The sequence below is a fragment of the Oncorhynchus tshawytscha genome, linkage group LG23, assembly GCF_018296145.1.
Source record: "Oncorhynchus tshawytscha isolate Ot180627B linkage group LG23, Otsh_v2.0, whole genome shotgun sequence".
NCBI classification, from domain to species: Eukaryota; Metazoa; Chordata; class Actinopteri; order Salmoniformes; family Salmonidae; genus Oncorhynchus; species Oncorhynchus tshawytscha.
The window spans coordinates 21,762,449-21,786,465 of NC_056451.1; the positions used below are offsets into that span (position 1 = coordinate 21,762,449).

The window sequence follows — 24,017 nt, forward strand, 5'->3', positions numbered from 1 at the left end:
ATGTAGGCAGCAGCCTCTCTGTGTTAGTGATGGCTGTTTAACAATCTGACGACCTTGAGATAGATGTTAACAATACTGTTATTAAGGTTAAAAATAACCACTGAAATGATTGGGGTCTTATGTCCATAGCCACAGTAAGTAGGGGTGCTGCTGCACCCCCTGAAAAATTAAAAAAAAAAATGTTTCTGAAAAGTAGTGTACTGGGACTTTAGTAGTCCTGTATTAGCGGACCAATATAGCTGTCTGCAGCGCAGGCAACATTTCCAGAAAATTCAAATTAAAGGTACACTAAATTCAAATGGATGGCTTTCGATAAATGTACCCAAAACCCTATTGAATGTAAACTCCATGAGCAACTTTGATGGCCAGCAAGTGGGAGGGTTTTCAGGTGTTTAATTACATTTATTCAGTACACACAAGGGAACCACACCTGCAAACCTCATTATGCATAAAGCAAGTCTGAATACTAACTACTGAGAAGTGCGTAGGGCTGATTGAAGTTGATTTAACAAGTGACATCAATAAGGGATCATAGCTTTCACCTAGCTAGATTCACCTGGTCAGTCTGTCGGGGAAAGAGCAGATGTTCCCTACAGTGTATGTAGACACTGGTGTGGTGCTGTTATAGAATAAAGCCTCATGTTAAAAAGTAGCTCTTTAGAGACAAAGAAAAATATATTTTTAGGGGTGATGTCATTATGTCCAGCTGTTTTCATCAAAAAGATAGTTCAATGGAAACTCACCCTAGCAGACAATTGTCACATCTATTTTCTATGCGAACTTTCTAAATGTCGACCCCAAAAAATAAATCACTGGACAAGTTAATGGAAACATAGTTACTGTTGTGGTTGTACATGTATTGATTTTATTTGTTTGAGTATCATGGTGTGGAGTCTCCTCAGGTGTTACTCATCTCCATTTACAGTACCTCGCTATGATTTCCCCAAGATGGGGGAGACGATGGAGAAAATACTTCCATTCCCAACATGAAAATCAACCAGAGGAAGAAAGAGGCTCTCCAAGCCAACATATGGAGATCAGCTCTTGTATCTGGCTGTTGCAGCAATACAGTACCAATTTCAGGTCTCTCCTTTAGTGTAGATATAACCATCTTGGTAAGGGAGATCAGAATGTACCATCAGGCTTTTGGTCTTAATAATGAGTCTCTGCAGAGCCTTGCTGATGAGCATGTGTGCCAGTGGAGGAGCTGAAAGCAGTCCTGAAGTCCCCTCTGAACAAGGAGATAAGACAATACGCATCAAGATTCTGACCAAGGCATCTGGGTCAACATCGATGGTGGATGAGTACTTCTTGAGTACCATTCCAGTCTTGGGCTCCATGAGGTATGTCTTATGGCACCACCTACTACATGCTGAAGATCTATCTGAAGATGCACAAAATTTACTGAAGAAGGCTCTGAAGGCCGATGAGTGAGAATGTCAGACTGTTTTGATTGTGTTTATCAAGATCGAGGGATGTTTTTTCATAAGTGCCATTTATTATATAAGGAAAATGTATATTGCCCAAAAATATACATGAAATTCCTTTTGCATATCCATACCAATTTAATCTCTATAACCTACAGCATGAAATCTATTCTTTTTTTAAAGGATTCTATCACCACCATGACAGTCAGATGATTGCATAATCCCCAAATGTTTTTTTGCTTCTGGATTTGAAACGAATCCTAGTTAATTAATACTTAATATTACTTGCATGAAATGTAAAGGAGGTGGTTTACAAAGGATTTTATACTCTTTCAGAATGTTCTTACAATATTCTTATGTTATTACATCAGAAGAAGGGAGAAATAACAGAGTATATCGGTTTAATGTTAATGATTACATCATATTTTTATAAATTCTTGTCAAATTGCAGAAGTGTCTAGTCCTGAATCTCAGCTCCATCTTTACATAATAAACAAATCAAAACATTTCAGGTGAACAGGTAACAAATACTTTAGACAATCACACATTTTGAAATAAAAATGAAGCACCGCTGTATGCTTCAAGTAAATATTACTTTCACCATTTGCATCATGTTAGTCAGAATGTATCTTTCAAATTCAGTCATTTTCTGTACCATCTGAATCTTCTAACACTTAGCAGGGTTATTTACTGTCACATTGACACCTGAATCTGATCAGCTGTCCCTTTTTCTCCCTCTGTTATAAAGACACCAAAGTTGAACTATCTGTAGCTCCATGAGATGAGATGGACCTCTCCTCAACATCAAGCACCTCATATCACCACTGACTGAACCTGTGAGCCCAATAGTACTGGCACTGTCCATCTCCAGACCCACCTCTCTCTCTGTCTCTTCTGGTCCTGATGTAGGACAGGGACATCCATTTCCTCCAGTATATTCATAACAACAGGTTGACATTGTTGCTAGGCCTGTAGACGGCTGTATTCAGACAGGGCTGAGGACTTCTTCACCCCGTCCCAGATGCGAGCTGCATAGTGAAACCTGTCACAACATAACAGTCAAACATATTTTTGAGTACAGTTTTGCCTAATTTCCAGCCAATCACAAAATGTATACAGTGAGTGACAGACACGTCAACACTTGTGTCCCTCTGTGCTTCCCTTACCAGTTCTTCTCTGTGAGGATGGTGTGTGACAGCTGACAGCGGGACATGGCCAGGATTTGGCTGCGGAGCTTGGAGACCTGAGAGGAGAAGGTGGGGTGTCCTCTGTAGCCCGGGAGGAGAGAGAAGAGAGGGGCGGACCCAGACCCTAGAACAAAACACCAAGACACAGACATGGGGAATCAGTATCACAAAGGAATGAGAGAGGAGAACATCCACAAATATAGACAGAAGTGTGTGAAAACTAAGACATGGTATTTGCTCTGACCTGCTTTGGTTAGAGCGTCCTCCCCCTCATTCTCCATGAGGGGCAGCAGGAACATGTTGACCTCTGTTTCCAGGTAGTCGCGGTCCAGGCCAGGGAAAATATTACAGTCCAGCATGGACAAAGTGCCTGCATACAGAAATCAATACATGCTAACTAAACCCATGTCTGCACAATTTATGGGGCTTTTAATGACATTTGTCACTGCTTTGCACTTCTCACCCTTCAAAAAGATGCACGTGCAGGAATCCTAATATAGAAACAACACAATAGTATAGTGTTTAAATATGTGAATGTTGTGATAAGCCTGTTGGTACATCCTCTCCAGTCTAACCTTTGTATTTCAGATGGGAGTGGGCCATCAGCTTGTCCACTGCCATATGCATCTTCTTCAGGTTTCTGGGACAGAACTCATCACGACTAGATTTGTTCTGCAGGAACACTAGACAACAGAACAACACATTATTGAGCGTTCAGTACACTGAGCCGGAACTAGAGTGTGTGTGCGCGTCTGTCACCTATGTGAGGGTAGTACTCTGATCCCTCTTCGTTGCCAGAAGAACCAGTGCTGTCGTGGCTGGCTGAGGGGGTGGAGGGCTTCAACATCTCTGCTGTCTGGAGGAACCTGGTCAGAGACAATATCATCATCACCACAGAGACACTTCGTACAACCTGGTCAGAATATTCACACAGCACAACAAACAACATGAATATGACATCAGAACATTCCCAATGGTGTGACAGTGGAATGGACACGAGGTTGTAAAACATTTCCCCAAAAATATTTCCATGGTGATGAGTGGAAAAGGTAATGCCACAGCCAAAATACACTCAGACACGGAACACCACCCTCCAATAATGATCCTACCCGCCCTGATTTGAAAACCCCATGATAAGCATTAGTGAATCAGTGCTAATGGACTCTTTTTTTCCAGACAGGTGGGGTGGTTACCTGTAGAGGTTGATGTCAGTGAACCAGTCTTGAATCACAATGACCACGTGGCACACTGTGAACAGGAAGGCAGTGATCTGAAGAGACTGATTCAAAAAGAGCAGAGGCGAAAGAGTAAGTTATAACACCTTAAGAGAACAGTAAAACTTACAAGCCGACTTCAACATACAGTATGGGAACACGTTATGCAAACAGACAGATGTTTTAAGACTCAATCCTAAAACTGGATCAGATTAGACAGGAAGTAGCTCTCCTTTAGAGCCTCTGTTGCCCAGTGCCCCCTGCTGCCCCCTCACTGACCTGCATCTCCACATAGGTGTGAGGGAGGTTGTACTCTGGAGGCAGCTTGCGGTCGTTGTTGATGAGGTGATCCAAAATGGAGGGGCTGAGAATGGGCTGGAGAAACACACAGGGAAGAGGAACACATTGGTATAGAAAATAATGTTGGAGCAAGAGGAATGGTACATGAATAAATACCAAATTAGAGATACAGCAAATTGCCTTAACCGCTGATGCTTTAATCTGACCTGTGTGTCCAAGAAGATGACTCTTTCCTGGGTAATGTAGAAGTCAATACCAGTGCTCTGGTTCCCTCCTCTCTCTTTAATCTCCTGAGTCTGAGCCCTGAACACATAGCCCCTACACAAACACACATAGACCTGTAAGACATAGCCCCTACACAAACACACATAGACCTGTCAGACATAGCCCCTACCTGTCAGACATAGCCCCTACACAAACACACATAGACCTGTCAGACATAGCCCCTACACAAACACACATAGACCTGTCAGACATAGCCCCTACACAAACACACATAGACCTCAGACATCAGACATAGCCCCTAGACATAGCCCCTACACAAACACACATAGACCTGTCAGACATAGCCCCTACACAAACACACATAGACCTGTCAGACATAGCCCAGACATACACAAACACACATAGACCTGTCAGACATAGCCCCTACACAAACACACATAGACCTGTCAGACATAGCCCCTACACAAACACACATAGACCTGTCAGACATAGCCCCTACACAAACACACATAGACCTGTCAGACAGACACAATACAACCATCTGTTACCGTTTACTTTCAAACTGAATTACATTCGTTTAGACTAACAATATACAACACTATATTCCCTGTCTTTATAGATGGAAAGAGCTCCATGTAAGGGGGTGTCAATAGAACAATACCTTTGGTCTTCTTCAGGTGCGTTGGCAGACAGGAGAGACATGATGGTGGATTTCCCTGTTCCCTGCAGGCCAATGACTCCCACTACCAACATGTCTGTCTGGTCCCTTAGGTACTGTAACACAGAACACAACAACATGTCTGTCTGGCTCAGTGTTCCTCTGGAAAAAGTTGTAGCAGTGGGGAAAAAGGTAGCAGTGGAGGGGGTTAAGAGGTGGGTCCGGATCTCCCCGGAAAATGTTTATGTTGAAGTACTGAGAAGCACATTTCTTGTGATTTTTTAAAAGCCCATTCTTCTCCAAAATGAATGAAAATAACATTATGCTGACACCATCTAAATGATCATTTCCACCTTCAGAAGTGAGCCCAATAATATATTGGTAAAATGATGTTAATATATTGGACCATGCATGGTCAATATTATCAGGTATGGTATTAGCGATAAGCATTATCACCTGTAGTCTAACCAAAAAAAGGCATAGTGTCTAGAAATAAATTGGCTGAAGCATGGTGTCACGACCTGCATTTACCCTATTGAGCTAATCATTAGCTAGATCCCAAATGGGATCTTTTAATTAAAACTTCTTTAGACTAGGGGGTGTTATTTTCACGTCCGGATGAAACGCGTGCCCAAAGTAAACTACCTATACTCAGGCCCAGAAGCTAGGATATGCATATTATTAGTAGATTTGGATAGAAAACACTCTGAAGTTTCTAAAACTGATTTAATGATGTCTGTGAGTATAACAGAACTTATTTGGCAGGTGAAACCCCAAGGACAAACCATCCAGGATTTTGTTTTGTTTTGAGGTCACTCTTTTCAATGGATTTTCTATGGTGATCTGGATTTCTAAGGAACTTGCTTGCAGTTCCTATCGCTTCCACTGGATGTCAACAGTCTTTAGAAATTGGTTGATGTTTTTCCTTTGTGTAATGAAGAAGTAAGGCAGTTCAGAATGAGGGTCAAATGAAGTGAACTGTTTGTTAATGTACACTTTGTTTTTGTCCGGGTTTTGAACACAGTTTATATCCTGTCTTAAATTTGATTGATTATTTACGTAAGAAAATACCTAAAGTTGTATTAGGAAAGTTGTTTTGAAATGTTTGGACAAAGATTACAGGTAATTTATGAGAGATTTTGTAGTCATTTTGCGCGACTTGGAACCAGTGTTTTTCTGGATCAAACGCGCCAAATAAATGGACATTTTGGATATATAACGACGGAATTAATCTAACAAAAGGACCATTTGTGATGTTTATGGGACATATTGGAGTGCCAACAGAAGAAGCTTGTCAAAGGTAAGGCATGAATTATATCTTTATTTCTGAGTTTCGTGTCGCGCCTGGCGGGTTGAATTATGATTGTCTGTGTTTGTTTGGTGGGGTGCTATCCTCAGATAATCGCATGGTTTCCTTCACCGTAAAGCCCTTTTGAAATCTGACATGTTGGCTGGATTAACAAGTGTAGCTATAATTTGGTGTATTGCATGTGTGATTTCATGAAAGTTTAATATTGCTAATAATTTAATTTGAATTTGGTGCTCTGCCATTTCACCGGATGTTGTCAAATCGATCCTGTTAATGGGATTTGATCCCTAAGATAGTTAGCATCATATTCATGAATTTGTCCCAAAACAAACTGTGCATTATGAATTGATGTGCATTGAATGCTTGTCAGAATGGATGTTTACCTCCTTATGGCACTCGCAACTTACATCTGCCTTGAGAGGAATATTTCTCTCACATAGAAGGCACAACAACAAACCGATTAGGTAAACTGTTATACTATGGGGTTTTGAGGTCAACCGATTATGATTTTTCACCGCCGATACCGATTATTGGAGGACCCAAAAAAGCTAATACCGATTAGTCGGACGATTTTTATTTATATATATTTGTAATAATGACAATAATACTGAATGAACACTTATTTTAACTTAATATAATGCATCAATAAAATCAATTTAGTCTCAAAGTGTTGGAGAAGAAAGTAAAAGTGCAATAAGAAGTTAAGGGTAAGAAGTTTTAGGTTGTAGTTATAGGTCTATTTCTCTCTATACCATTTGTATTTCATATACCTTTGACTATTGGATGTTCTTATAGTCACTATAGTGTTGCCAGCCTAATCTCGGGAGTTGATAGGCTTGAAGTAATAAACAGTGCAATGCTTGAAGCACAGCGAAGAGCTGCAGGCAAAAGTAGGAAAGTGCGTTTTGAATGAATGCTTATGAGCCTGCTGCTGCCTACCACCGCTCAGTCAGACTGCTCTATCAAATATCAAATCATAGACAATTAAAATAACACACAGAAATACAAGCCTTAGGTCATTAATATGATCAAATCCAGAAACGATCATTTCGAAAACAAAACGTTTATTCTTTCAGTGAAATACGGAACCGTTCAGTATTTTATCAAATGGGTGGCATCCCTAAGTCTAAATATTGCTGTTACATTGCACAACCTTCAATGTAACGTCATAATTATGTACAATTCTGGCAAATTAATTACGGTCTTTGTTAGGAAGAAATGGTCTTCACAGAGTTCACAACGAGCCAGGCGGCCCAAACTGCTGCATATACCCCGACTCTGCTTACACAGAACGCAAGATAAGTGACACAATTTCCTTAGTTAAAAGAATATAAATATTCTTATGCAGGTTTAAAAATATATACTTGTGTATTGATTTTAAAGAAAGGCATTGATGTTTATGGTTAGGTACACCTTGGTGCAACAGTGCTTTTTCGCGAATGGCTTGTTAAATCGTCACCCATTTGGCAAAGTAATAAATTAACAGGCACCGCATCAATTATATGCAACGCAGGACAAGCTAGATAAACTAGTAATATCATCAACCATGTAGTTAACTAGTGATTATGTTAAGATTGATTGTTTTTTTACAAGTTAAGTTTAATGCTAGCTAGCAACTTACCTTGGCTCCTTACTGCACTCGCGTAACAGGTAGTCAGCCTGACATGCAGTCTCCTCGTGGATTGCAATGTAATCGGCCATAATCGGTGTCCAAAAATGTTGATTACCGATTGTTATGAAAACTTGAAATCGGCCATTCCGATTAATCGGTTGACCTCTAATGGTGTTGTCTGGTTTTTCTATTCATTTATTTTGCAAAGGAAAAGTTCATGTGGACTGTCCTAGCACCTTCAAAGTGCCACAGCTAAATGACTGCAGCAGAAACACTGATCTGGTCCCTTAGATACTGTAATGCAGGACAATAAATCTGTTACACAACATGGAACATGTTGCCTGGCTACAGATCTGTTACACATGTGTATGGCATGACAACAATAATCAGAAGAGCTTTACCTCCATGGCGCTGTCACACCAGTTCATCTGATCGTCCACCAGCTTGATGCTGTGCTTCATCTTCTCAGGGGGGACGAGCTTGGTCTGGCCAATCACAGCTGTAAGTAATGCGCATGTGTTAGAGATTGTATTCACTGCTACAGTAAATAAACACTTATGATGGCTAGGGTAATGCTGATGACCAGTATTGACTCACGGTCGACAGCACCGCTGGAAGCAGCTGCTCCCATGCCTCTGTTTTGGATCTGGTAGACAGGTTGGGTAGGGCGCTGGCCCTCCCTCTCTAGCTTTGAGGCCCCAGAGCCAGAGGCCGGAGAAGCCACCTCAGGAGGGGTCCCTGGTTTCCCCCCGTCCTCCCTGGACTTGATGAGCATGATGGGCTTCTCCAGGGCCTGGCCTCCACTGGTGGGTACACTCTGGGAAGGCTTGGACTGAAACAAAACAAGAGCCAATGCATTGTACTTGTTGTATTTACTGCCAAGAACCATGCATCTAAATTAATTAAAACCTTTAGTCAGCTAACAGACAACAACCTTCAGTAAGAGCATCTCTTCTTACCCGTTCTCCTGGGGGTTTGGCCAGGATGATGGGGGTCTTCTGAAGGAGTGGTCCTGGAGGCTCCTCACTGCCATCCTTCAAAGACCAGATGAGGACTACAATAAACTAAGGTAGCCCATATAGATAATTTTCTCACATAGGAAAGCCTTGCACTCTTGTCCTTACCCTGCGTTCTCTGGGGACATATTCCCGATCTCGACTGGGACCAGAGAGGTTTTGCCCCGGGGGACCCACATCCCTGTCTCGGCGTCGCCTTCTCCTCCTTCCCTGTCCGTACATGCCAGGTTGACTGTGGCCAGATTCTGACATGTTGCACACTGTGGTCAACTGTCAAAATAACACAGGAACAGATAGCTACAACATCAGTTCAAATGTAATGCATTCTGATCTACTGAAATGCAGTGGCTAGCTACAGTAACATATTTGGGTGGAATGGATCTGAGGAGTGGCTCTTTTCACACGTCAGGGTTCTTAAAAGCGGAAGTAGCTGCAGGTGGGTAGGCGCACTTCCGGCAACAGAAATGCCAATGGCGGAATCGCGAAACATACGTTTTTGTAGTGTCCCGCAGTGCTCAAATTCCAAACATAAACAGACATATTTCCCCGAGCAATGATGAACTGAAGTAGTAGTGTGGGCAGGAAATCAAGATACGTCGAGGAAGAACATACGGTATATTTGCAGCTTACATTTCAACCCTAGCCACTATCTTCCCTACGTCAGACCGCAAGGGTCTGAAGCCGGGAGCTGTTCCTATACATTTTCAATGGAAGGACTATCATCCCGCAACTACCTGAATATAAAAGTGCAAATGCTCGTCTTGGAGTTGATGTTCGAGAAACCGAGAACCAGGAGCCGGACACTTAACTGCTCTTGTGTTGCTGGCGACCACGACTATGCGAAACCTCCTCCTCTTGTTAACATTAAGTGGTGAATGTCTATTATTAGCTAGATCAACTCGCTGTCCAGGTAAAGTGGACGGGAACATTTTAAATATAAGATATATATATATATATATACACACTACATGAACAAACCCATAGAAATGACCATAGCTTTAGTCGGGGAAATTGCAATGATTGAATGAACGCCACTAGTCTTTCCAGGCCAACGACGCATATATTTAAAACACTTTCACTCGTCTTTCATTTTACAATACATATAGCTATTTCGTTAACACTTACATTGTGCGATTAATTTGGTTTTCAAGAAGGAATAGCTAATTGCTTTCCAGATAGAATCCACAAAACGGAAACAAAATCAGATGGTACCGCTGAAGTACAGCTCTCAAATTCTTTCGTTGAGAAACGAAGCCAGCTACATAGGTTCCGGGCAGTTCAACGTGGTTTTGCTGGACGCCAGGGGTCTTATTCATTACGCCAATTCTGTTGTAAAATGGAAAACGTTTTGCAACGAATACGATAGTTTTTATTTGATATATTCAAGAAGGTAGTTGCTAGGTCCCGCCCCGTTTCGTTTTCTCTGTTTTCTTCCCTTTGGTTTTCAAACGGTAAACGCTTTCCGTTGCAAGACGTAATGAATACACCCCATAATTCCATGTTTTGTACACTGATTGGAGTTCCAACATTTTGTAAATGCAGTGTAAAATGTAGCACCGTTCATGTAGTTCAGGCATACTTTTAGCTAATCATTCTCTCTCTCTCTCTCTCTCTCTCTCTCTCTCTCTCTCTCTCTCTCTCTCTCTCTCTCTCTCTCTCTCTATATATATATATATATATATATATATATATATATATATATATATATATAACAGACCTGGCATGCAGGAGAAACAGGGTGTCACAATAATTTCAGATGGATTTTGAAATGTCCTCTAAATGAACCTAGAATAAATCATGTGAATAGGCTTCAGTGCACAGATTTCAAACCATACATGCATGTGTAATGAGCCAGTGCCATGAAAACATGTTATTTTGTTGTAGAGGGTTAATATACAATATTTAGTCTTATTTACATATACAATATTTAGTCTTATTTAAATATAAATATTTGGTCTTACACCCTGGTAAGACCAAAAATATCAAAACAGTATTCCTCCGACTCGTCAGGAAAGCATGTAGTTTATTAGGCTACAGATTACATTAATTATGATGAACTTCACAGAGTGGTGAAGTGCATGTTAGTGCATCTGTAGAGTTGAAAATTAGATGGGAACCCATTTAACTTGTATTTTTTATTCAGAAAATTGGAATTTAACAGCAAATTGTATTTTTACGCACAGTATTTTATCTGCAACAAATCAATTTGGTGGGAAAATGCGCACATTGTTTTTATGCGGATTTTGGAATATTCACATGATAATCTGTCACCAATTGGATGGAAACCTAGCTAGTGATGCAAAACTGAAGAAATAATAATCAAATAGAACCACGTGCATTTTTGTAGGCCTATATGGTATGATATCATGATCTAGTGCAGGAAGGTTTTATGACTATGTTATTGTCATTAGATTGTGCCATTAGGTTGTAGAGAAGATAAGTGTCCTACACATAACCTAAAAATAGTAATTTAGCTCCTATTGTTACTAATTTAAATTCCTCACTTAGCTAATAAAATAGTCCTAATAATATAATAAGTTGAAATGGCATCACATTTAAATCCTCAATTATTGTATGCCCTTATGGACAGAGGTTACATTATGGGAAACAAAGGTACAGTGTGTAGTTTCTACAGCAGTCTTTCAACTTGCAATAGAAGTATGTGTAGCCTAATTATGAATGTGTTTGTTTATTTGTTAGTTTTTTTGTAAATGTGTGGAATTCGTTTAAATAAAATATGAATACTGGGAGTTGTAGTATAGCGTTTAGAAAGATGGCCACTGGTGCATACTGGGAGCTGTAGGCTTCACACTGACTCCACCCATTCCTGTTAAAACAGGAAATAGAGAATAAATGATGGAAGCCAAAGCAGGGATCATTAACGTTTTAAAAATGACTTAATAAAAGGTAATGTTTTTCGAAATGTTGCTACAGTTATGTACAATTCGTAGTAGGTGTTAGCTAGGTAATTCAAGTCAAAAAATGAATGAATCATTGTCAATTTCGCACGTGCACCAAACCAACGACATTATCGAATGGGGGAACGCGTTCTCTATTGATAACAACAACGTTGAGCGCGTCATTGCTTTGGAGAAAAATTGTTACGTCATCCTCACATTTGAGAATTAGCTTGTACGTTAGTGAGCGATGTAGCTACACACCTGTGTAGTTTAGAGTACATAATTGGAATAACTTGTTGTCTCATATCTTGTTATGGGTGTATTCTTGACGCTATTCTGTTGCAAAACGTTTCGTAAACGGAAGCAAACGAAACGGGTGGGACTTACCTGCATTTGTCCAATTTGCAATTGTTTGGACTAGTGATGACACCCTAGGTTGTCTGAATAAAAACATTTGATGATAACTTGTGAAGTAGCAATCTGCGTTGCCCAGCTAACGGTAACGTTAGTACCAGCAGATAGGAATAGGCGACAGTTCCAAGTAGCTAGTAACGTTAGTGGTTAGCTGTACAATATAATGGAAGTTAGCAACCCGCTTGGTCAATATTAGCAACGTTTTGCAGAAACTGACATTAGTACTAATATTTTGCCTTTGAGAGTTGAACTATCACAGTAATACCGAAGATACTGGTAACTAACCCTTCTTCTATCTGTGATACAGTAGTAGCAAGTTATTCTGACTTAATCCATGTCACTATATCATCTGTGTGTCTGTCAGTCTGTGTGTGTGGATTTCTCTTTGCTTACTTTGTGTCACTCAAAATGTAGGGAGCCAGTATATGGTTGCTATGGAGATGGCTGCTGAAGACATAGTGATTCAGGACACCATGGGGGCAGAGGTGGAGCTACTGGAGGATATGAACAAAGCCCACAAGCAGAGTCCACCGGTGAGTTGTTTAAACAGAGTTGATACAGGCCAGAGACATTAGTTATCAATGATATCCTATCAGTGTTCACAGTGGTGTGTCATCCATCCCAAATTATGTACAGCGGGAGAGTACATATCATTTTGATAGGTGTCAATTTAGATACTGATTAGTTGGATGAATTTCTCATTATTTACATTTTTAAACCAAATTCCCTTTCGGTCAATTCAGTCTGGCATGGAAATGGAATTGGTTCTGTATCCCTCTTGAATGTATCCCTATCTATACTTCTCTCTTTCCTCTCTCAATGCCTTCTCCATCAGCTGCCTTGTTATTTTTTCTTTCTCCTTTCTCCTCTGCAGGACAGGGAACACTCTGAAAATCCCAACTTTATGTCTTCTCCTGTACACTTGGTACTTTTGATATGTTTTTCTTTATGTAGACTATTAAACGAGACGTTCACTCTTTTGAAATAAATCTGTATTTTGGATGTAAATGGCATGTTATTGAAGTACCCAGACATTTCTTTTTGCGATTTCACTTGTTTTTGGAAAGTGTACCCCAACAGCGATATACTTCCTCATACTCGTTTAGCAGTTACAAGGGCATTATAAAACGTGAACAAAGGCTCCAAAAACACTCAAGTACATATTTTTAGAAACAGCAACTCTCTCAGTATAGTGATGCAGGTCTTTAGATATTGTACACATGAAATTGTGTGATCCAAACTTTATCCGCACCGTTATATTCCATTTTGTGTGACTCCAGTGATACTTCTCCGTGTAACCCATGATACTTTTCCATGTGTGTATGTGCAGGCTACATGGAGAAGTGGCACAGATGGATAGGGGAAACTGCTTGAGTCGCACAAAACGTTGGTAGCCATGAAGTGCTTTTAAAGGCTGGTCATGGCTCACATCAACATTATCCTCCCGGATACCCTAGACCCACTCCAATTCGCATAGCACCCCAACAGATCCACAGATGACACAATCTCAATCGCACTCCACACTGCCCTTTCTCACCTGGACAAAAGGAACACCTATGTGAGAATGCTGTTCATTGACTACAGCTTGGCGTTCAACACCATAGTGCCCACGAAGCTCATCACTAAGCTAAGGACCCTGGGACTAAACACCTTCCTCTGCAACTGGATCCTGGACTTCCTGACGGGCCGCCCCCAGGTGGTAAGGGTAGGCAACAACAGATCTTCCACGCTGATCCTCAACACAGGGGCCCCTCCGGGGTGTGTAGTTAGTCCCCTCCTGTACTCCCTGTTCACCCACGACTGCGTGGCCAAACACAACTCCAACACCATCATTACGTTTGCAGATGACAAAACAGTGGTAAGCCTAATCACCGACAATGATGAGACGGCCTATAGGGAGGAGGTCAGAGAACTGGCAGTGTGGTGCCAGGACAACAACCTCTCCCTCAGTGTGAGCAAGACAAAGGAGCTGATCATGGACTACATACAGGAAAAGCCGGGCCGAACATGCCCCAATTAACATCAACGAGGCTGTAGTGGAGCGGGTCAAGAGTTTCAAGTTCCTTGGTGGTGTCCACATCACCAACAAACTATAATGGTCCAAACATACCAAGACAATCATGAAGAGGGAACAACAAAACATTTCCCCTCAGGAGACTGAAAAGATTTGGCATGGGTCCCCAGATCTTCAAAAGGTTCAACAGCTGCACCATCGAGAGTATCTTGACTAGGTGCATCACCGCCTGGTATGGCAACTGCTCGACATCTGACCGTAAGGCGCTACTGAGGGTAGTGCGTATGCCCCAGTACATCACTGGGGCCAAGCTTCCTGCCATCCAGGACCTATATAATCGGTGGTGTCAGAGGAAAGCCCATAAAATTGTCAGACTCCAGTCACCCAAGTTATAGACTGTTTTCACTGCTACCGCACGGCAAGCGGTGCCTGAGCGCCAAGTCTAGAACCAAAAGGCTCCTCAACAGCTTCTACCCCCAAGCGATAAGACTGCTGAACAATTAATCAAATGGCCACCGGACTATTTACATTTTTGTGTTCAGCGATTGTGACAGATAAAGTTTGATTGATAAAGGTGTGATTAAAGTTCGGAATGACAGAATATCATGTGTATTGCTGGTGGGGTAAGTTTCTCAAAAACAAGTGAAATCTCAGTGTCTGCATACTTCAATAAAATGCCATTTACATCCAAAATACAGAACTTATCCTTTTAATAAATTAAGAAAAACTACTCTGGCTGTTAGGCTTTGAATATGCTGTTTCCAATGCTCTATTTATTGACATTCACTAGTCCCTGCGTCATATGTAAGCAATTGGCAAATAATAATATATTTGTGGTCAGTCAATAGTCATCACTTTGTAAACTATTGATTGATTCATTTACTCACTTTGTCTCTAATAAGTAATTTTGCTGTGAATTGCAGGAGATCCCCAGGTTTTCTGTGCCACGTCCGTTCTCCATGCCAGAGGACTCAAGTGACGATGACTGTGACCTGTCAGGGGACAGCATCTCTGCTTACGGCATGCATTCCATGGAGCTGGGGGGAAAGTGCTGGGAATGTGGCGTGCAATTCAAGTCTGGCCAGGAGTTGATCGAACACTTTGAGAGCCACAGGTCCAAGGTCTCAACGTCCTGCAACATATGTCAGGTGACTTTCAGTCGCACAGTATCACTGGCTATGCACCTAGTCAACGCACACCCAAACTCAGTCCTCCATTGCAGTAACTGCCAGCTGCATTTCAGCAACTTGTGGGATCTCAACAAGCACATTGGAATACACTTGTTCACCGAGTTGTTAAATACACCCCTTGAGGACATCTCAAATAAGGACTTGAATAGCAGTGAAGAGACTTTAAAGGGACAGTATACTCTACCTTCAGCCTTGGCCGTCAAACATGAGGACAACTCAAATGATGGCTTGAATGGCAGTGAGGAAACTTTACAGGTACATTATACTGTACCTTCAGTGGTGGCTCTTGATCATGAGGACACCTCAAATGATGGCTTAAATGGCAGTGAGGAGACTTTAAATGCACAGTGTACTCTACCTTCAGCAGTGACCCTAGATCATACGTATAGCATGGAAAGCAATGGGAGAATGACAAAGACCAGACATAGGCTGGAGGAGGAGGAAGATGTCAAACCAGACCCTTCCACTCTGACCCTAGGCCCCTCCATTCTGACTCCCTCACTGAGGATCCGTGTCAAACTGGAGAGAGGGGTTGAGGTTGATGGCGCCCCCCTCCAGTCGGATGAGGGTATCAGCGATGTAGAGGGGAGTGAACATAGCGAAGACACTGAGAGTGCAGGAGGAACAGACAACGACAGGTTAACAGAGAGCAGCGGAGAAACTGATATCGATGAGGAGGACATCATGCTGAGTGAAGAAGAGCAGGAGGAAGTTAAAAGCAAACGGGAGGATAGGAAGAATGACATCCAGAGCGAAAAAGAGGACGAGGATGCTGAGATGCTTATTGACCAAGAGGGTGAGCCCTCCTCGTCTGAGCGGGAGTCAGAATTTGACCCAGAAGAGTTATCCGATTCTGACTCGGGGTCCAGCAGCACTGGGGAATCCAGTGGGTCTTCTTACACTCCTGTGCGCACACGGAAAGCCAAGACCCGGCCATCCCGGACTAAGCAGCCACAGACCAAGTTGTCCCAGATCAAGCCTTATTATTGCATCTATTGCACCAAAGGACCGTATCATAATATGGACTTTCATGTGAAGACCTGCAATATGAAGGACTTTCAATGCTCTTTATGCCAAGCCGTCTTCCCTACCGAGATGGCCATGTTGGACCATGAGGTTCAGACTCACTCTGAAGCCATATCGGGCCAAATGTACACCTGTGAGTTCTGCCGTCAGGTCTTCCCCGATCTGGCCATCTACAAAAACCACAACTGTCCCAAAAAAAACACATCCCCCCCATATGTCCCTGATCCCACTACGTGTATCCATTGTGGAACAGGGCCATTCACTAATATGGACGTCCATTTGAGAGGCTGCAGTTGGAAAGGTCTTACATGCACTGAGTGCAGGGTACTCTTCCATAATAGAAAGGCCCTGCAGAACCATAACGTTTCAGTTCACGGACAGCTTTCCACTATGTGTGCTGTTTGCGGCAGAGGGCCATTCACTGATATGGACTTCCATTTGAGGAGCTGCTCTAGGGATTGGTCCTTCCAATGCTCTGAGTGCAAAGTCCAATTTCCTTCTGAGAAATCCCTGGTGGACCATAATCTTCAATATCACAGTGCCACATCAAAGACCTCTGACCAAGGTGTCTGTGTTTATTGCGGCAGTGGACCATTCACTAGTCTGGACATCCACATGAGGACCTGCTCTAAGCAGAAGGGCTTAAAATGCTCTGTGTGCAAAGTTTTTTTTCCTACTGAATCGGTCCTGGCTGATCATATGGTTTGCTATCATAGCACCCCATACCAAGTCCAGAGCATCCCATACCAAGTCCAGAGCACAGACTCAGAGACCCCTGAAGGTACCTGTCTCTATTGTGGCAGAGGTCCATTCACTAGTCTGGATATCCACTTGAGGACCTGCTCTGGGAAGAAGGGCTTCAAATGCTTTGTTTGCAACGTTTTCTTTCCTACAGAGACAGCCCTGGCCGACCATAAGGTTCTCTTTCACAGTATCCCATCAGAGACACCTGACAAAGGTACCTGTGACCATTGTGGCAAGGGGCCATTCACTAATCTGGACAACCACATGAAGACCTGCTCTAAGAGGAAGTGCATCCAATGTTCTGTGTGCAAGTTTTTCTTTCCTAGTGATGTTCTGGCCAACCATATGATTTCCTATCACAGTACCAAATCCCGAGTTCAGAGCCCAGTCACAGAGACGCCTGACAAAGGTGCCTGTGTCCATTGCGGCAGAGGGCCCTTCACTAGTCTGGAACATCATATGAAGTACTGCAATAAGCAGAAGGGTATCCAATGCATTATGTGTAAAGCTTACTTTCTTACTGAGGGCAGTCTGGTGGACCATATTGTTTTAGCTCACGCTGACAAGCTGGTCACCCAAGCTGGTGGGTCCTCCGCTACGACTTTCTCCTTCGTACCCATAGCTATCTCTACAACCTCAGGCCGGCAGAGCCCCAGTAGCTCCACCCTGATGTGTTGCAGTAGTGGAAATAAGGAGCTGAAACGACTGGCCCCAGTCCCTGTGGCTGATCAGGGCCCCAATGCAGTTGGACCGCTAACAGCTGCTGGACAGTCTACTGTGTCTCTGCCTAGAGTAATGCCTTCTACCACCTCCTCTTCCCAGCCAGCTGTCCCTGTGGTGGCCACCTTGCTCTTTGACAACACTGGTGGTGGTCCAGCGAAAATGGCCAGGCTGGTCCCAGTGGCCCCACAGACCAACCCTCCCAAACCTCAGGTCACGGCACCCACGCAGACTAACACAGCAAAGCCCCTTGGGCAGTTCTCTAACCTTCTGCAACAGACTGTCCATCAGGCAAAATCTGTCCAACAGCAGACACCCAGGCCCATTTCCCTAGCCATGGACCCTATCAGATCCCCCACCACCCCATCCCCTAGATCTGTCTCAGCCTCTGCCCCGGGGAAAATCACCATGATCCACCTCTCACCTGTCCATACCCCCCCTCTAGCGCAGTCTTCCCCCCTTACCCTTGCCTTTGCCCCAGCCCCTCTAAGCATCATGTGTATGTTTGTGAATAGAAGTAAGGAGCTGGCCCTGGAGAAACGCATGAAGATGAGCTGGCGCTCCAAGTGCACCTACACCTGCCGCCAGTGCGGCGCCGTCTCGCAGCAGCCCTCGCTCAGTGTGAAGCACCGCTACCTCCACCGGGGCTCCCGGCGGTACCGCTGCCACTGTGGTAGGTCGTTCCTGCGGCGGTTGCACCTCCTGCGCCACTACCTCCAGCACGCCCAGGCCACCCGCTACATATGCACTGCCTGCGGGGAGACCTTTGACGGGGCAAAGTGCCTCGCACAGCACATGGTTGGAGCTTCCAACACGACTCGATGTCCAGGTGACAGCATAACTTTGAAGCTGAGGAAAGAGTGCCGGATGCCCTTCTCCTGTCACTGTGGGCAGGTGTTTTGTAGGCCCGCTGCTTTTCTCTGGCACAAACTGAAAAACACCCAAAGGACTTAACACTGAAATGGGCCCACAGCAGGGCCCTATTCAAAGCAGTGGTTTTTCCATGGCTCACACAGACAGGCAAGCCTATCATTTACTATGCTTAGGGATAGAAGAGGACAATGCAGTTTGTGGACTTGTTTGACTTTTTTCACTGTGAATGAAAGATGATTCCTTATGAAATAATCTATGTATGTATTGGTTTAAAATGTGTTTTCACTTCCACTAAAACATTGTTTTTACCAAAAATACAATCTTATTAAAATGATATATTTGACTTGAGTTGTCTTTGTAAAAGGTCATAAGTTATTTGTACATTAGAAGACTAAAGCATTATCATTAATTCGGTTCCATGAGATGGCAATATTATTATAAGTAGGTTATGATTTAGCTGGTGGAACAATACTCATTCAAAAACTTCCATTCACCAATGGCTTTTAATTGTCAGGAAGACCAGAAAATGTATTTACAATGCATGGTTTTATCATGGGCAAAAGAAAACCTATAAATGTTTCACTTCACATTGTTTTTGCAGAATCTAAAAAAAACAAATATATATTTTTAAGAATTACATATCTTAACTCCAGTTAATGAAAATGCAGAAGTCCAGTTTAAATATAACCATGGGAATAGTTGTCCTCACAAGGTGCTTGATTTGGTAATGCCCCAGATTACCAGCCTTACCATTGGGGCTGGAGAACAAGTACAATTTGTGGATTCACAAAGTGAATAACATAAATTATGCAAATAAGACAATGCTGTGCCACTGACCCATATTTCCCCATTCACACTTGAGTATAACATGTATTGACAGCTGTGTTCTAAAAATGCACCCTCATTTAAAGACTGGCCACTTTTAATACTACCTGTGTAGTAAGTATAATTTGTCCGTTACTTGTCCAAAACAATCCATGTCACACAAGTATTGTTTGGTAAAAGATTTCAAAAGTATTTAGACTGTGATGATGTATTACCCATAGGCTGCCACAGAGACCCAAGAATATGATGTTGTTTGACATTCATTCATGTCTATGACTGGTGTGTGATTGTCATGCATGTACATATCCTCTGGGGGAGCTGTCACGTCAGAATTAGAATAACAGTGAGCAATGTCTCCATGTACTTTATGCAGGTTGACGTTTATTGTCGTGAGTCTTGCCCTGGAGGCAGAATTGAGCGGTTTTCCGCTAGATGGGCCAGCTGCAAAGTCAAAATTGCTATATTGTAAAAATTCATGAAAACAAAAATTTGGTTAGGCATTATGTTTAGCAGTGTGGTTAGGTTTCAAATCAGATTTTATGACTGTGGCTGTGCCAGATAGTGACCACTCTGCAGAGCTGCCTCCAGTACATGAGTCGTCCCAATAAATATCAGCCTGCGTACTTTATTAGGCTATGCCACTTGTCTCTTGATCTTTATGAGAACAGCTTAACTATGTAAACTGACTGCTTCCCCATACAATCATCCTTAAGACAACAATATATGTCAGGCCTTAACAGTCTAGATTAGTTCTTTATGCAAGAGTCTCTGTTAAATTCAGTCTACTTTGCTAACTCCACAGTACCTTAGGGAGTGTTTGAGTGTTGAGTCATGGCAACTGACTAGCAGTTTATCCCTCTGACTGAGGCCGTGTGAAGAGAAATTGTTTTATTTCCTAATCTAACAAAATGGAGAGAACAGAGGTGTGTATTTTATAAGAGACCAGCAGCTCTCTAGTAATAAGGCAGTTGTCTCATACACTGGTGCCTCTGAGGATGTCACCGCTTTATACTTCCTGTTAGGAAAAATCTGTGGAATAACCATTGTGTTTTACTTGTGGAAAAAGGTATAATTGAAAGACGCTTTGAGGGAGGCTGTCAATACTGAGTGGCATTCAAAGACATTTCCCTCACATTTAAAATCGCTGTTTAAACCTCTTGTTCCATAGGAACCAGTCATTATCTTTAGGAGCCTCCAATGTAACTTGTAACACTAATAGCAGGAGTTAGGGGACATACTTTACAGAGTCATCAGTGGGTGAACCCATAGAGCCCCTCCCCCTCTGAGATGACACAAGCTACAGAACCAGAGGCCGTGTTACTGGAGTTCTTGAGATTGTTAACGCAATACTTTGTACATTAAACACATCTGATAAAAATACACCAGTCATCTATATCAGACCCCGCTGTAGTAAAATGAAGTCCTTTTTCTTTTTTGTCTTTACAAGTACGAGTCTTTGTGTAGGGTCCATTCAGCCGCTGGGTCAGAACATGATGCCAGCCTTGGTCCTGGCAGTAGTCCAAGTGGTGCCGCAGGTCAAATGTTAAATGCAGCTTTGGGGGGGAAGAGGATTCCCAGAAGGCTGGTAGCATCCATCTTACAGAAGGCTGGTAGCATCCATCTTTAGTCTTTGGGAAAGGCCTGCAGCGAGTGTGGTTCACCCAACCACACAGCCACGAGTCACCTGTAGAGAGAGAGAGAGAATAATTAGAATCTACAGTACAGGTTATTCTCAAGCATGTTCATATCAAGTTTTGTTGTGAAAGTTAAAGGTGCTAGGCTTTTTTCTTTTTTTTTGCATTGTAATGTCAGAAAATGTCCATAATATTTCTGTCACTAATAGTGAAATGATAGTGTTTCACACTATTACTTACCCACCAGTGTTGTGATTGGCAGGGATATTCGCCTATTGATTTCTACTGCCGGAGCAGCATCTGTTGTCACACTGTGAAAGCTGTTCTGACTTTGTGGATGTGTTATCGAGTTGACACTTCAGTTTATGTGAGAAAACAAGCACTGAATAGTGTAGAGAGTCATTGTACCATCTAAACGCTGTGAAATATATTTTCAATAATAAAAAAAAATATCATTTTTATAGCTGTTTAAAGCTGGTGGACCAAAACTGAAAGTAACAGCTGTAAAAACAATTATTTTTTTGTTATTGAAAATATATTTCTCAGCGATTTCACAGCAATTTAGTACAATGATTTCTTACACTATTAAGTGCTTGTTTTCTCACATAAACGGAAAATGCAACCAGGAAATGACAGAGCGATTTCCACTAGATAACAGCCAGCCACAAAGTCAGAGCAGCTTTGACAACAGATGCCGCTCTGGCTGGAGAAATCAATAGGTGAATATCACAGCCAATCACAACACTGGCGGATAAATAATACTGTGAAACTCTATCATTCCACAATTAGCGCCAGATATGGTATATTATGGACATTTTCAGAAATTACATTGGGAAAAAATCCATTTAAAAAAACCTATGTGTTGCACCTTTAAGGCCTACTGTAAAAACTGCTTAGGCTGTGAAATGGTCTAATCTCAGGGTTGTGTTTGAATTGTGGTTGTCTTACCTATACCTGATATACAGTAATGGTTGTGGTTGTGTTAGCTGTAGCTGATAGGAGCTCTGTATTTGTATTTATTAAGGATCCCCATTACGCTTCTTGGGGTCCAAACAAGATTAAGGCGATTACATCGAAAAAAATAAAACACTACATCATACAACACATTATTACACCACTACTCTACCACTACATACAGTATCTACAATACAAAATGTATAATACCACAATACAACAACATTACAATGTATGTGTGTCTGTGTGTGCATCTCTTTACAGTCCAGGTTGTTCCATAAGGTGTAGTTTTATCTGTTTTTCAAATCAGATTTTTACTGCTTACATGAGTTACTTGTTGTGGAATAGAGTTCCATGTAGTCATGGCTTTAGCGGTGTCTGTTCTGGACATGGGGACTGTGAAGAGACCACTAGTGGTATGTCTTGTGGGGTATGCATGGGTGTCTGAGCTGTGTGCTAGTCGTTTGAACAGACTGCTTGGCGCTTTCATCATGTCAATACCTCGCACAAAGACTAGCACTAGTGATGCAGTCAATGTCTCCTCTACTTTGAGCCAGGAGAGATTGACATGCATGCTATTGATGTTAGCTGTCTGTGAACATTTAAGGACCAGCCTTGCTGCTCTGTTCTGGGGAAACTAATTTGCCAATGTCCCTCTTTGTGGCACTTTACCATATGACTGTGCAGTAGTCCAGCTGCAACAAAACTAGGGCCTGTAGGACTTGTTTTGTTGGTAGCGATGTCAAGAAAGCAGAGCAGAGTGTTATTACGCATAGACCTCTCCCCATTTTAGCTATCATTGCATCAATATGTTTTTACCTTGACAGTTTATAATCCAGGATTACACAAAGCAGTTTAGTCTCCTCAATTTTCTCAATTTCCACATTATTCCTTACAATATTAAGTTGAAGTTCGGGTTTAGTGAATGGTTAGTCCCATATACAATGCTTTAAGTTTTTGAAATATTTACTAGCTTATTACTTGTCACCCATTCTAAAACTCTGACAGCAAGTCTTTGTTATGTGTTGCAGTGATTTCACTTGCTGTGGTAGCTGATTTGTATGATGTTGAGTCATTAGCATACATAGACACATAGGCTTTACACAGTGCCAGTGGCAGGTCATTAGTAAAGATTGAAAAAAGTAAGGGGCCTAGACAGCTGCCCTGGGGAATGCCTGACTCTACCTGGATTATGTAGGAGAGGCTTCCATTAAATAACACCCTCTGTGTTCTGTTAGACAAGTAATAATAAATCCACAATATAGCAGAGGATGTAAAGCCATAACACATACATTTCAGCTACAGATTATGATTGATAATGTCAAAAGCTGCACTGAAGTCAAACAAAACTGCTCCCACAGTTTTCTTATTATCAGCCAATCGTCAGTCATTTGCTGTACATGCTGAATGCCCTTCCCCATAAGTGTGATGAAAGTCAGTTGTTAATATGTTTACTGTGAAATAGCATATATCTGGTCAAACATCATTTTTCCAAAAGTTTACTCAGGGTTGGTAGCAGGTTGACTGGTTGGCTGTTTGAACCAGTAAAGGGAGCTTTGCTATTCTTGGGTATCATAATTACTTTTGCTTCCCTCCTGGCCTGAGGGCACACGCTTTCCTGTAGGCTTAGATTGAAGAGATGGCAAATAGGAGTAGCAATATAGTCCGCCATCATCCTCAGTAATTTTCCATCCAAGTTGTCAGTCCCAGGTGGTTTGTCATTGTTGATAGACAACAATACTTTTTTCAAAGTTTGGGGTTGTGTTAGCTACACC

At 42.2% G+C, this 24,017-nt stretch overlaps 3 protein-coding genes across 10 annotated transcripts in view; 1 reads left to right on the top strand and 2 right to left on the bottom strand.

The window, feature by feature from the left end:
- Nucleotides 1-1,814: 1,814 nt before the first annotated feature.
- Nucleotides 1,815-10,278, bottom strand: smg9 (SMG9 nonsense mediated mRNA decay factor). Its single transcript, XM_024385495.2, has 14 exons — nucleotides 10,074-10,278; nucleotides 9,057-9,218; nucleotides 8,892-8,966; nucleotides 8,530-8,764; nucleotides 8,334-8,431; nucleotides 5,015-5,127; nucleotides 4,335-4,446; nucleotides 4,108-4,203; nucleotides 3,808-3,893; nucleotides 3,374-3,480; nucleotides 3,190-3,297; nucleotides 2,859-2,984; nucleotides 2,594-2,738; nucleotides 1,815-2,469 (listed from the first exon to the last, which is right to left on the bottom strand). The coding sequence occupies exons 2-14, from the start codon at nucleotides 9,198-9,200 to the stop codon at nucleotides 2,391-2,393; spliced, it is 1,524 nt and encodes a 507-aa protein (XP_024241263.1). The 5' UTR covers nucleotides 9,201-9,218; nucleotides 10,074-10,278; the 3' UTR covers nucleotides 1,815-2,390.
- Nucleotides 9,397-19,165, top strand: LOC112222753. Of its 8 annotated transcripts, none has more exons than XM_024385494.2 (4): nucleotides 9,397-9,561; nucleotides 12,677-12,795; nucleotides 13,137-13,187; nucleotides 15,200-19,165. In XM_024385494.2, the coding sequence occupies exons 2-4, from the start codon at nucleotides 12,688-12,690 to the stop codon at nucleotides 18,908-18,910; spliced, it is 3,870 nt and encodes a 1,289-aa protein (XP_024241262.1). In that variant the 5' UTR covers nucleotides 9,397-9,561; nucleotides 12,677-12,687; the 3' UTR covers nucleotides 18,911-19,165. The 8 variants fall into 8 exon arrangements, 7 of the variants coding, with proteins under 7 accessions (XP_024241262.1, XP_024241257.1, XP_024241258.1 ...); XM_024385489.2 differs by lacking the exon at nucleotides 9,397-9,561 and adding an exon at nucleotides 9,574-9,858; XM_024385492.2 differs by lacking the exon at nucleotides 9,397-9,561 and adding an exon at nucleotides 11,759-11,855.
- Nucleotides 19,166-19,318: 153 nt separating this feature from the next.
- The window catches only part of LOC112222756 (intermediate conductance calcium-activated potassium channel protein 4-like), a 42,830-nt gene continuing 38,131 nt past the window's right edge, over nucleotides 19,319-24,017 (bottom strand). Inside the window, exon 9 of the mRNA XM_024385497.2 lies at nucleotides 19,319-21,338. Coding sequence (XP_024241265.2) covers nucleotides 21,335-21,338 — 4 coding nt within the window. The 3' untranslated portion in view covers nucleotides 19,319-21,334. The remainder of the gene's footprint in view (nucleotides 21,339-24,017) is intronic.

What these genes read in the sequence shown, in the direction of transcription:
- smg9 (XM_024385495.2), bottom strand. Translation starts at nt 9,200, where the DNA reads ATGTCAGAATCTGGCCACAGTCAACCTGGCATGTACGGACAGGGAAGG. An exon ending in ACTGACATCAACCTCTACAG is followed by an intron (nt 3,481 to 3,807) that starts GTAACCACCCCA and finishes GTCTCTGACCAG; the next exon opens with GTTCCTCCAGACAGCAGAGA. An exon ending in ATCCTCACAGAGAAGAACTG is followed by an intron (nt 2,470 to 2,593) that starts GTAAGGGAAGCA and finishes ATGTTGTGACAG; the next exon opens with GTTTCACTATGCAGCTCGCA.
- LOC112222753 (XM_024385489.2), top strand. Translation starts at nt 9,786, where the DNA reads ATGCGAAACCTCCTCCTCTTGTTAACATTAAGTGGTGAATGTCTATTA. An exon ending in TAGATCAACTCGCTGTCCAG is followed by an intron (nt 9,859 to 12,676) that starts GTAAAGTGGACG and finishes CTCAAAATGTAG; the next exon opens with GGAGCCAGTATATGGTTGCT. An exon ending in TGTCTTCTCCTGTACACTTG is followed by an intron (nt 13,188 to 15,199) that starts GTACTTTTGATA and finishes TGTGAATTGCAG; the next exon opens with GAGATCCCCAGGTTTTCTGT.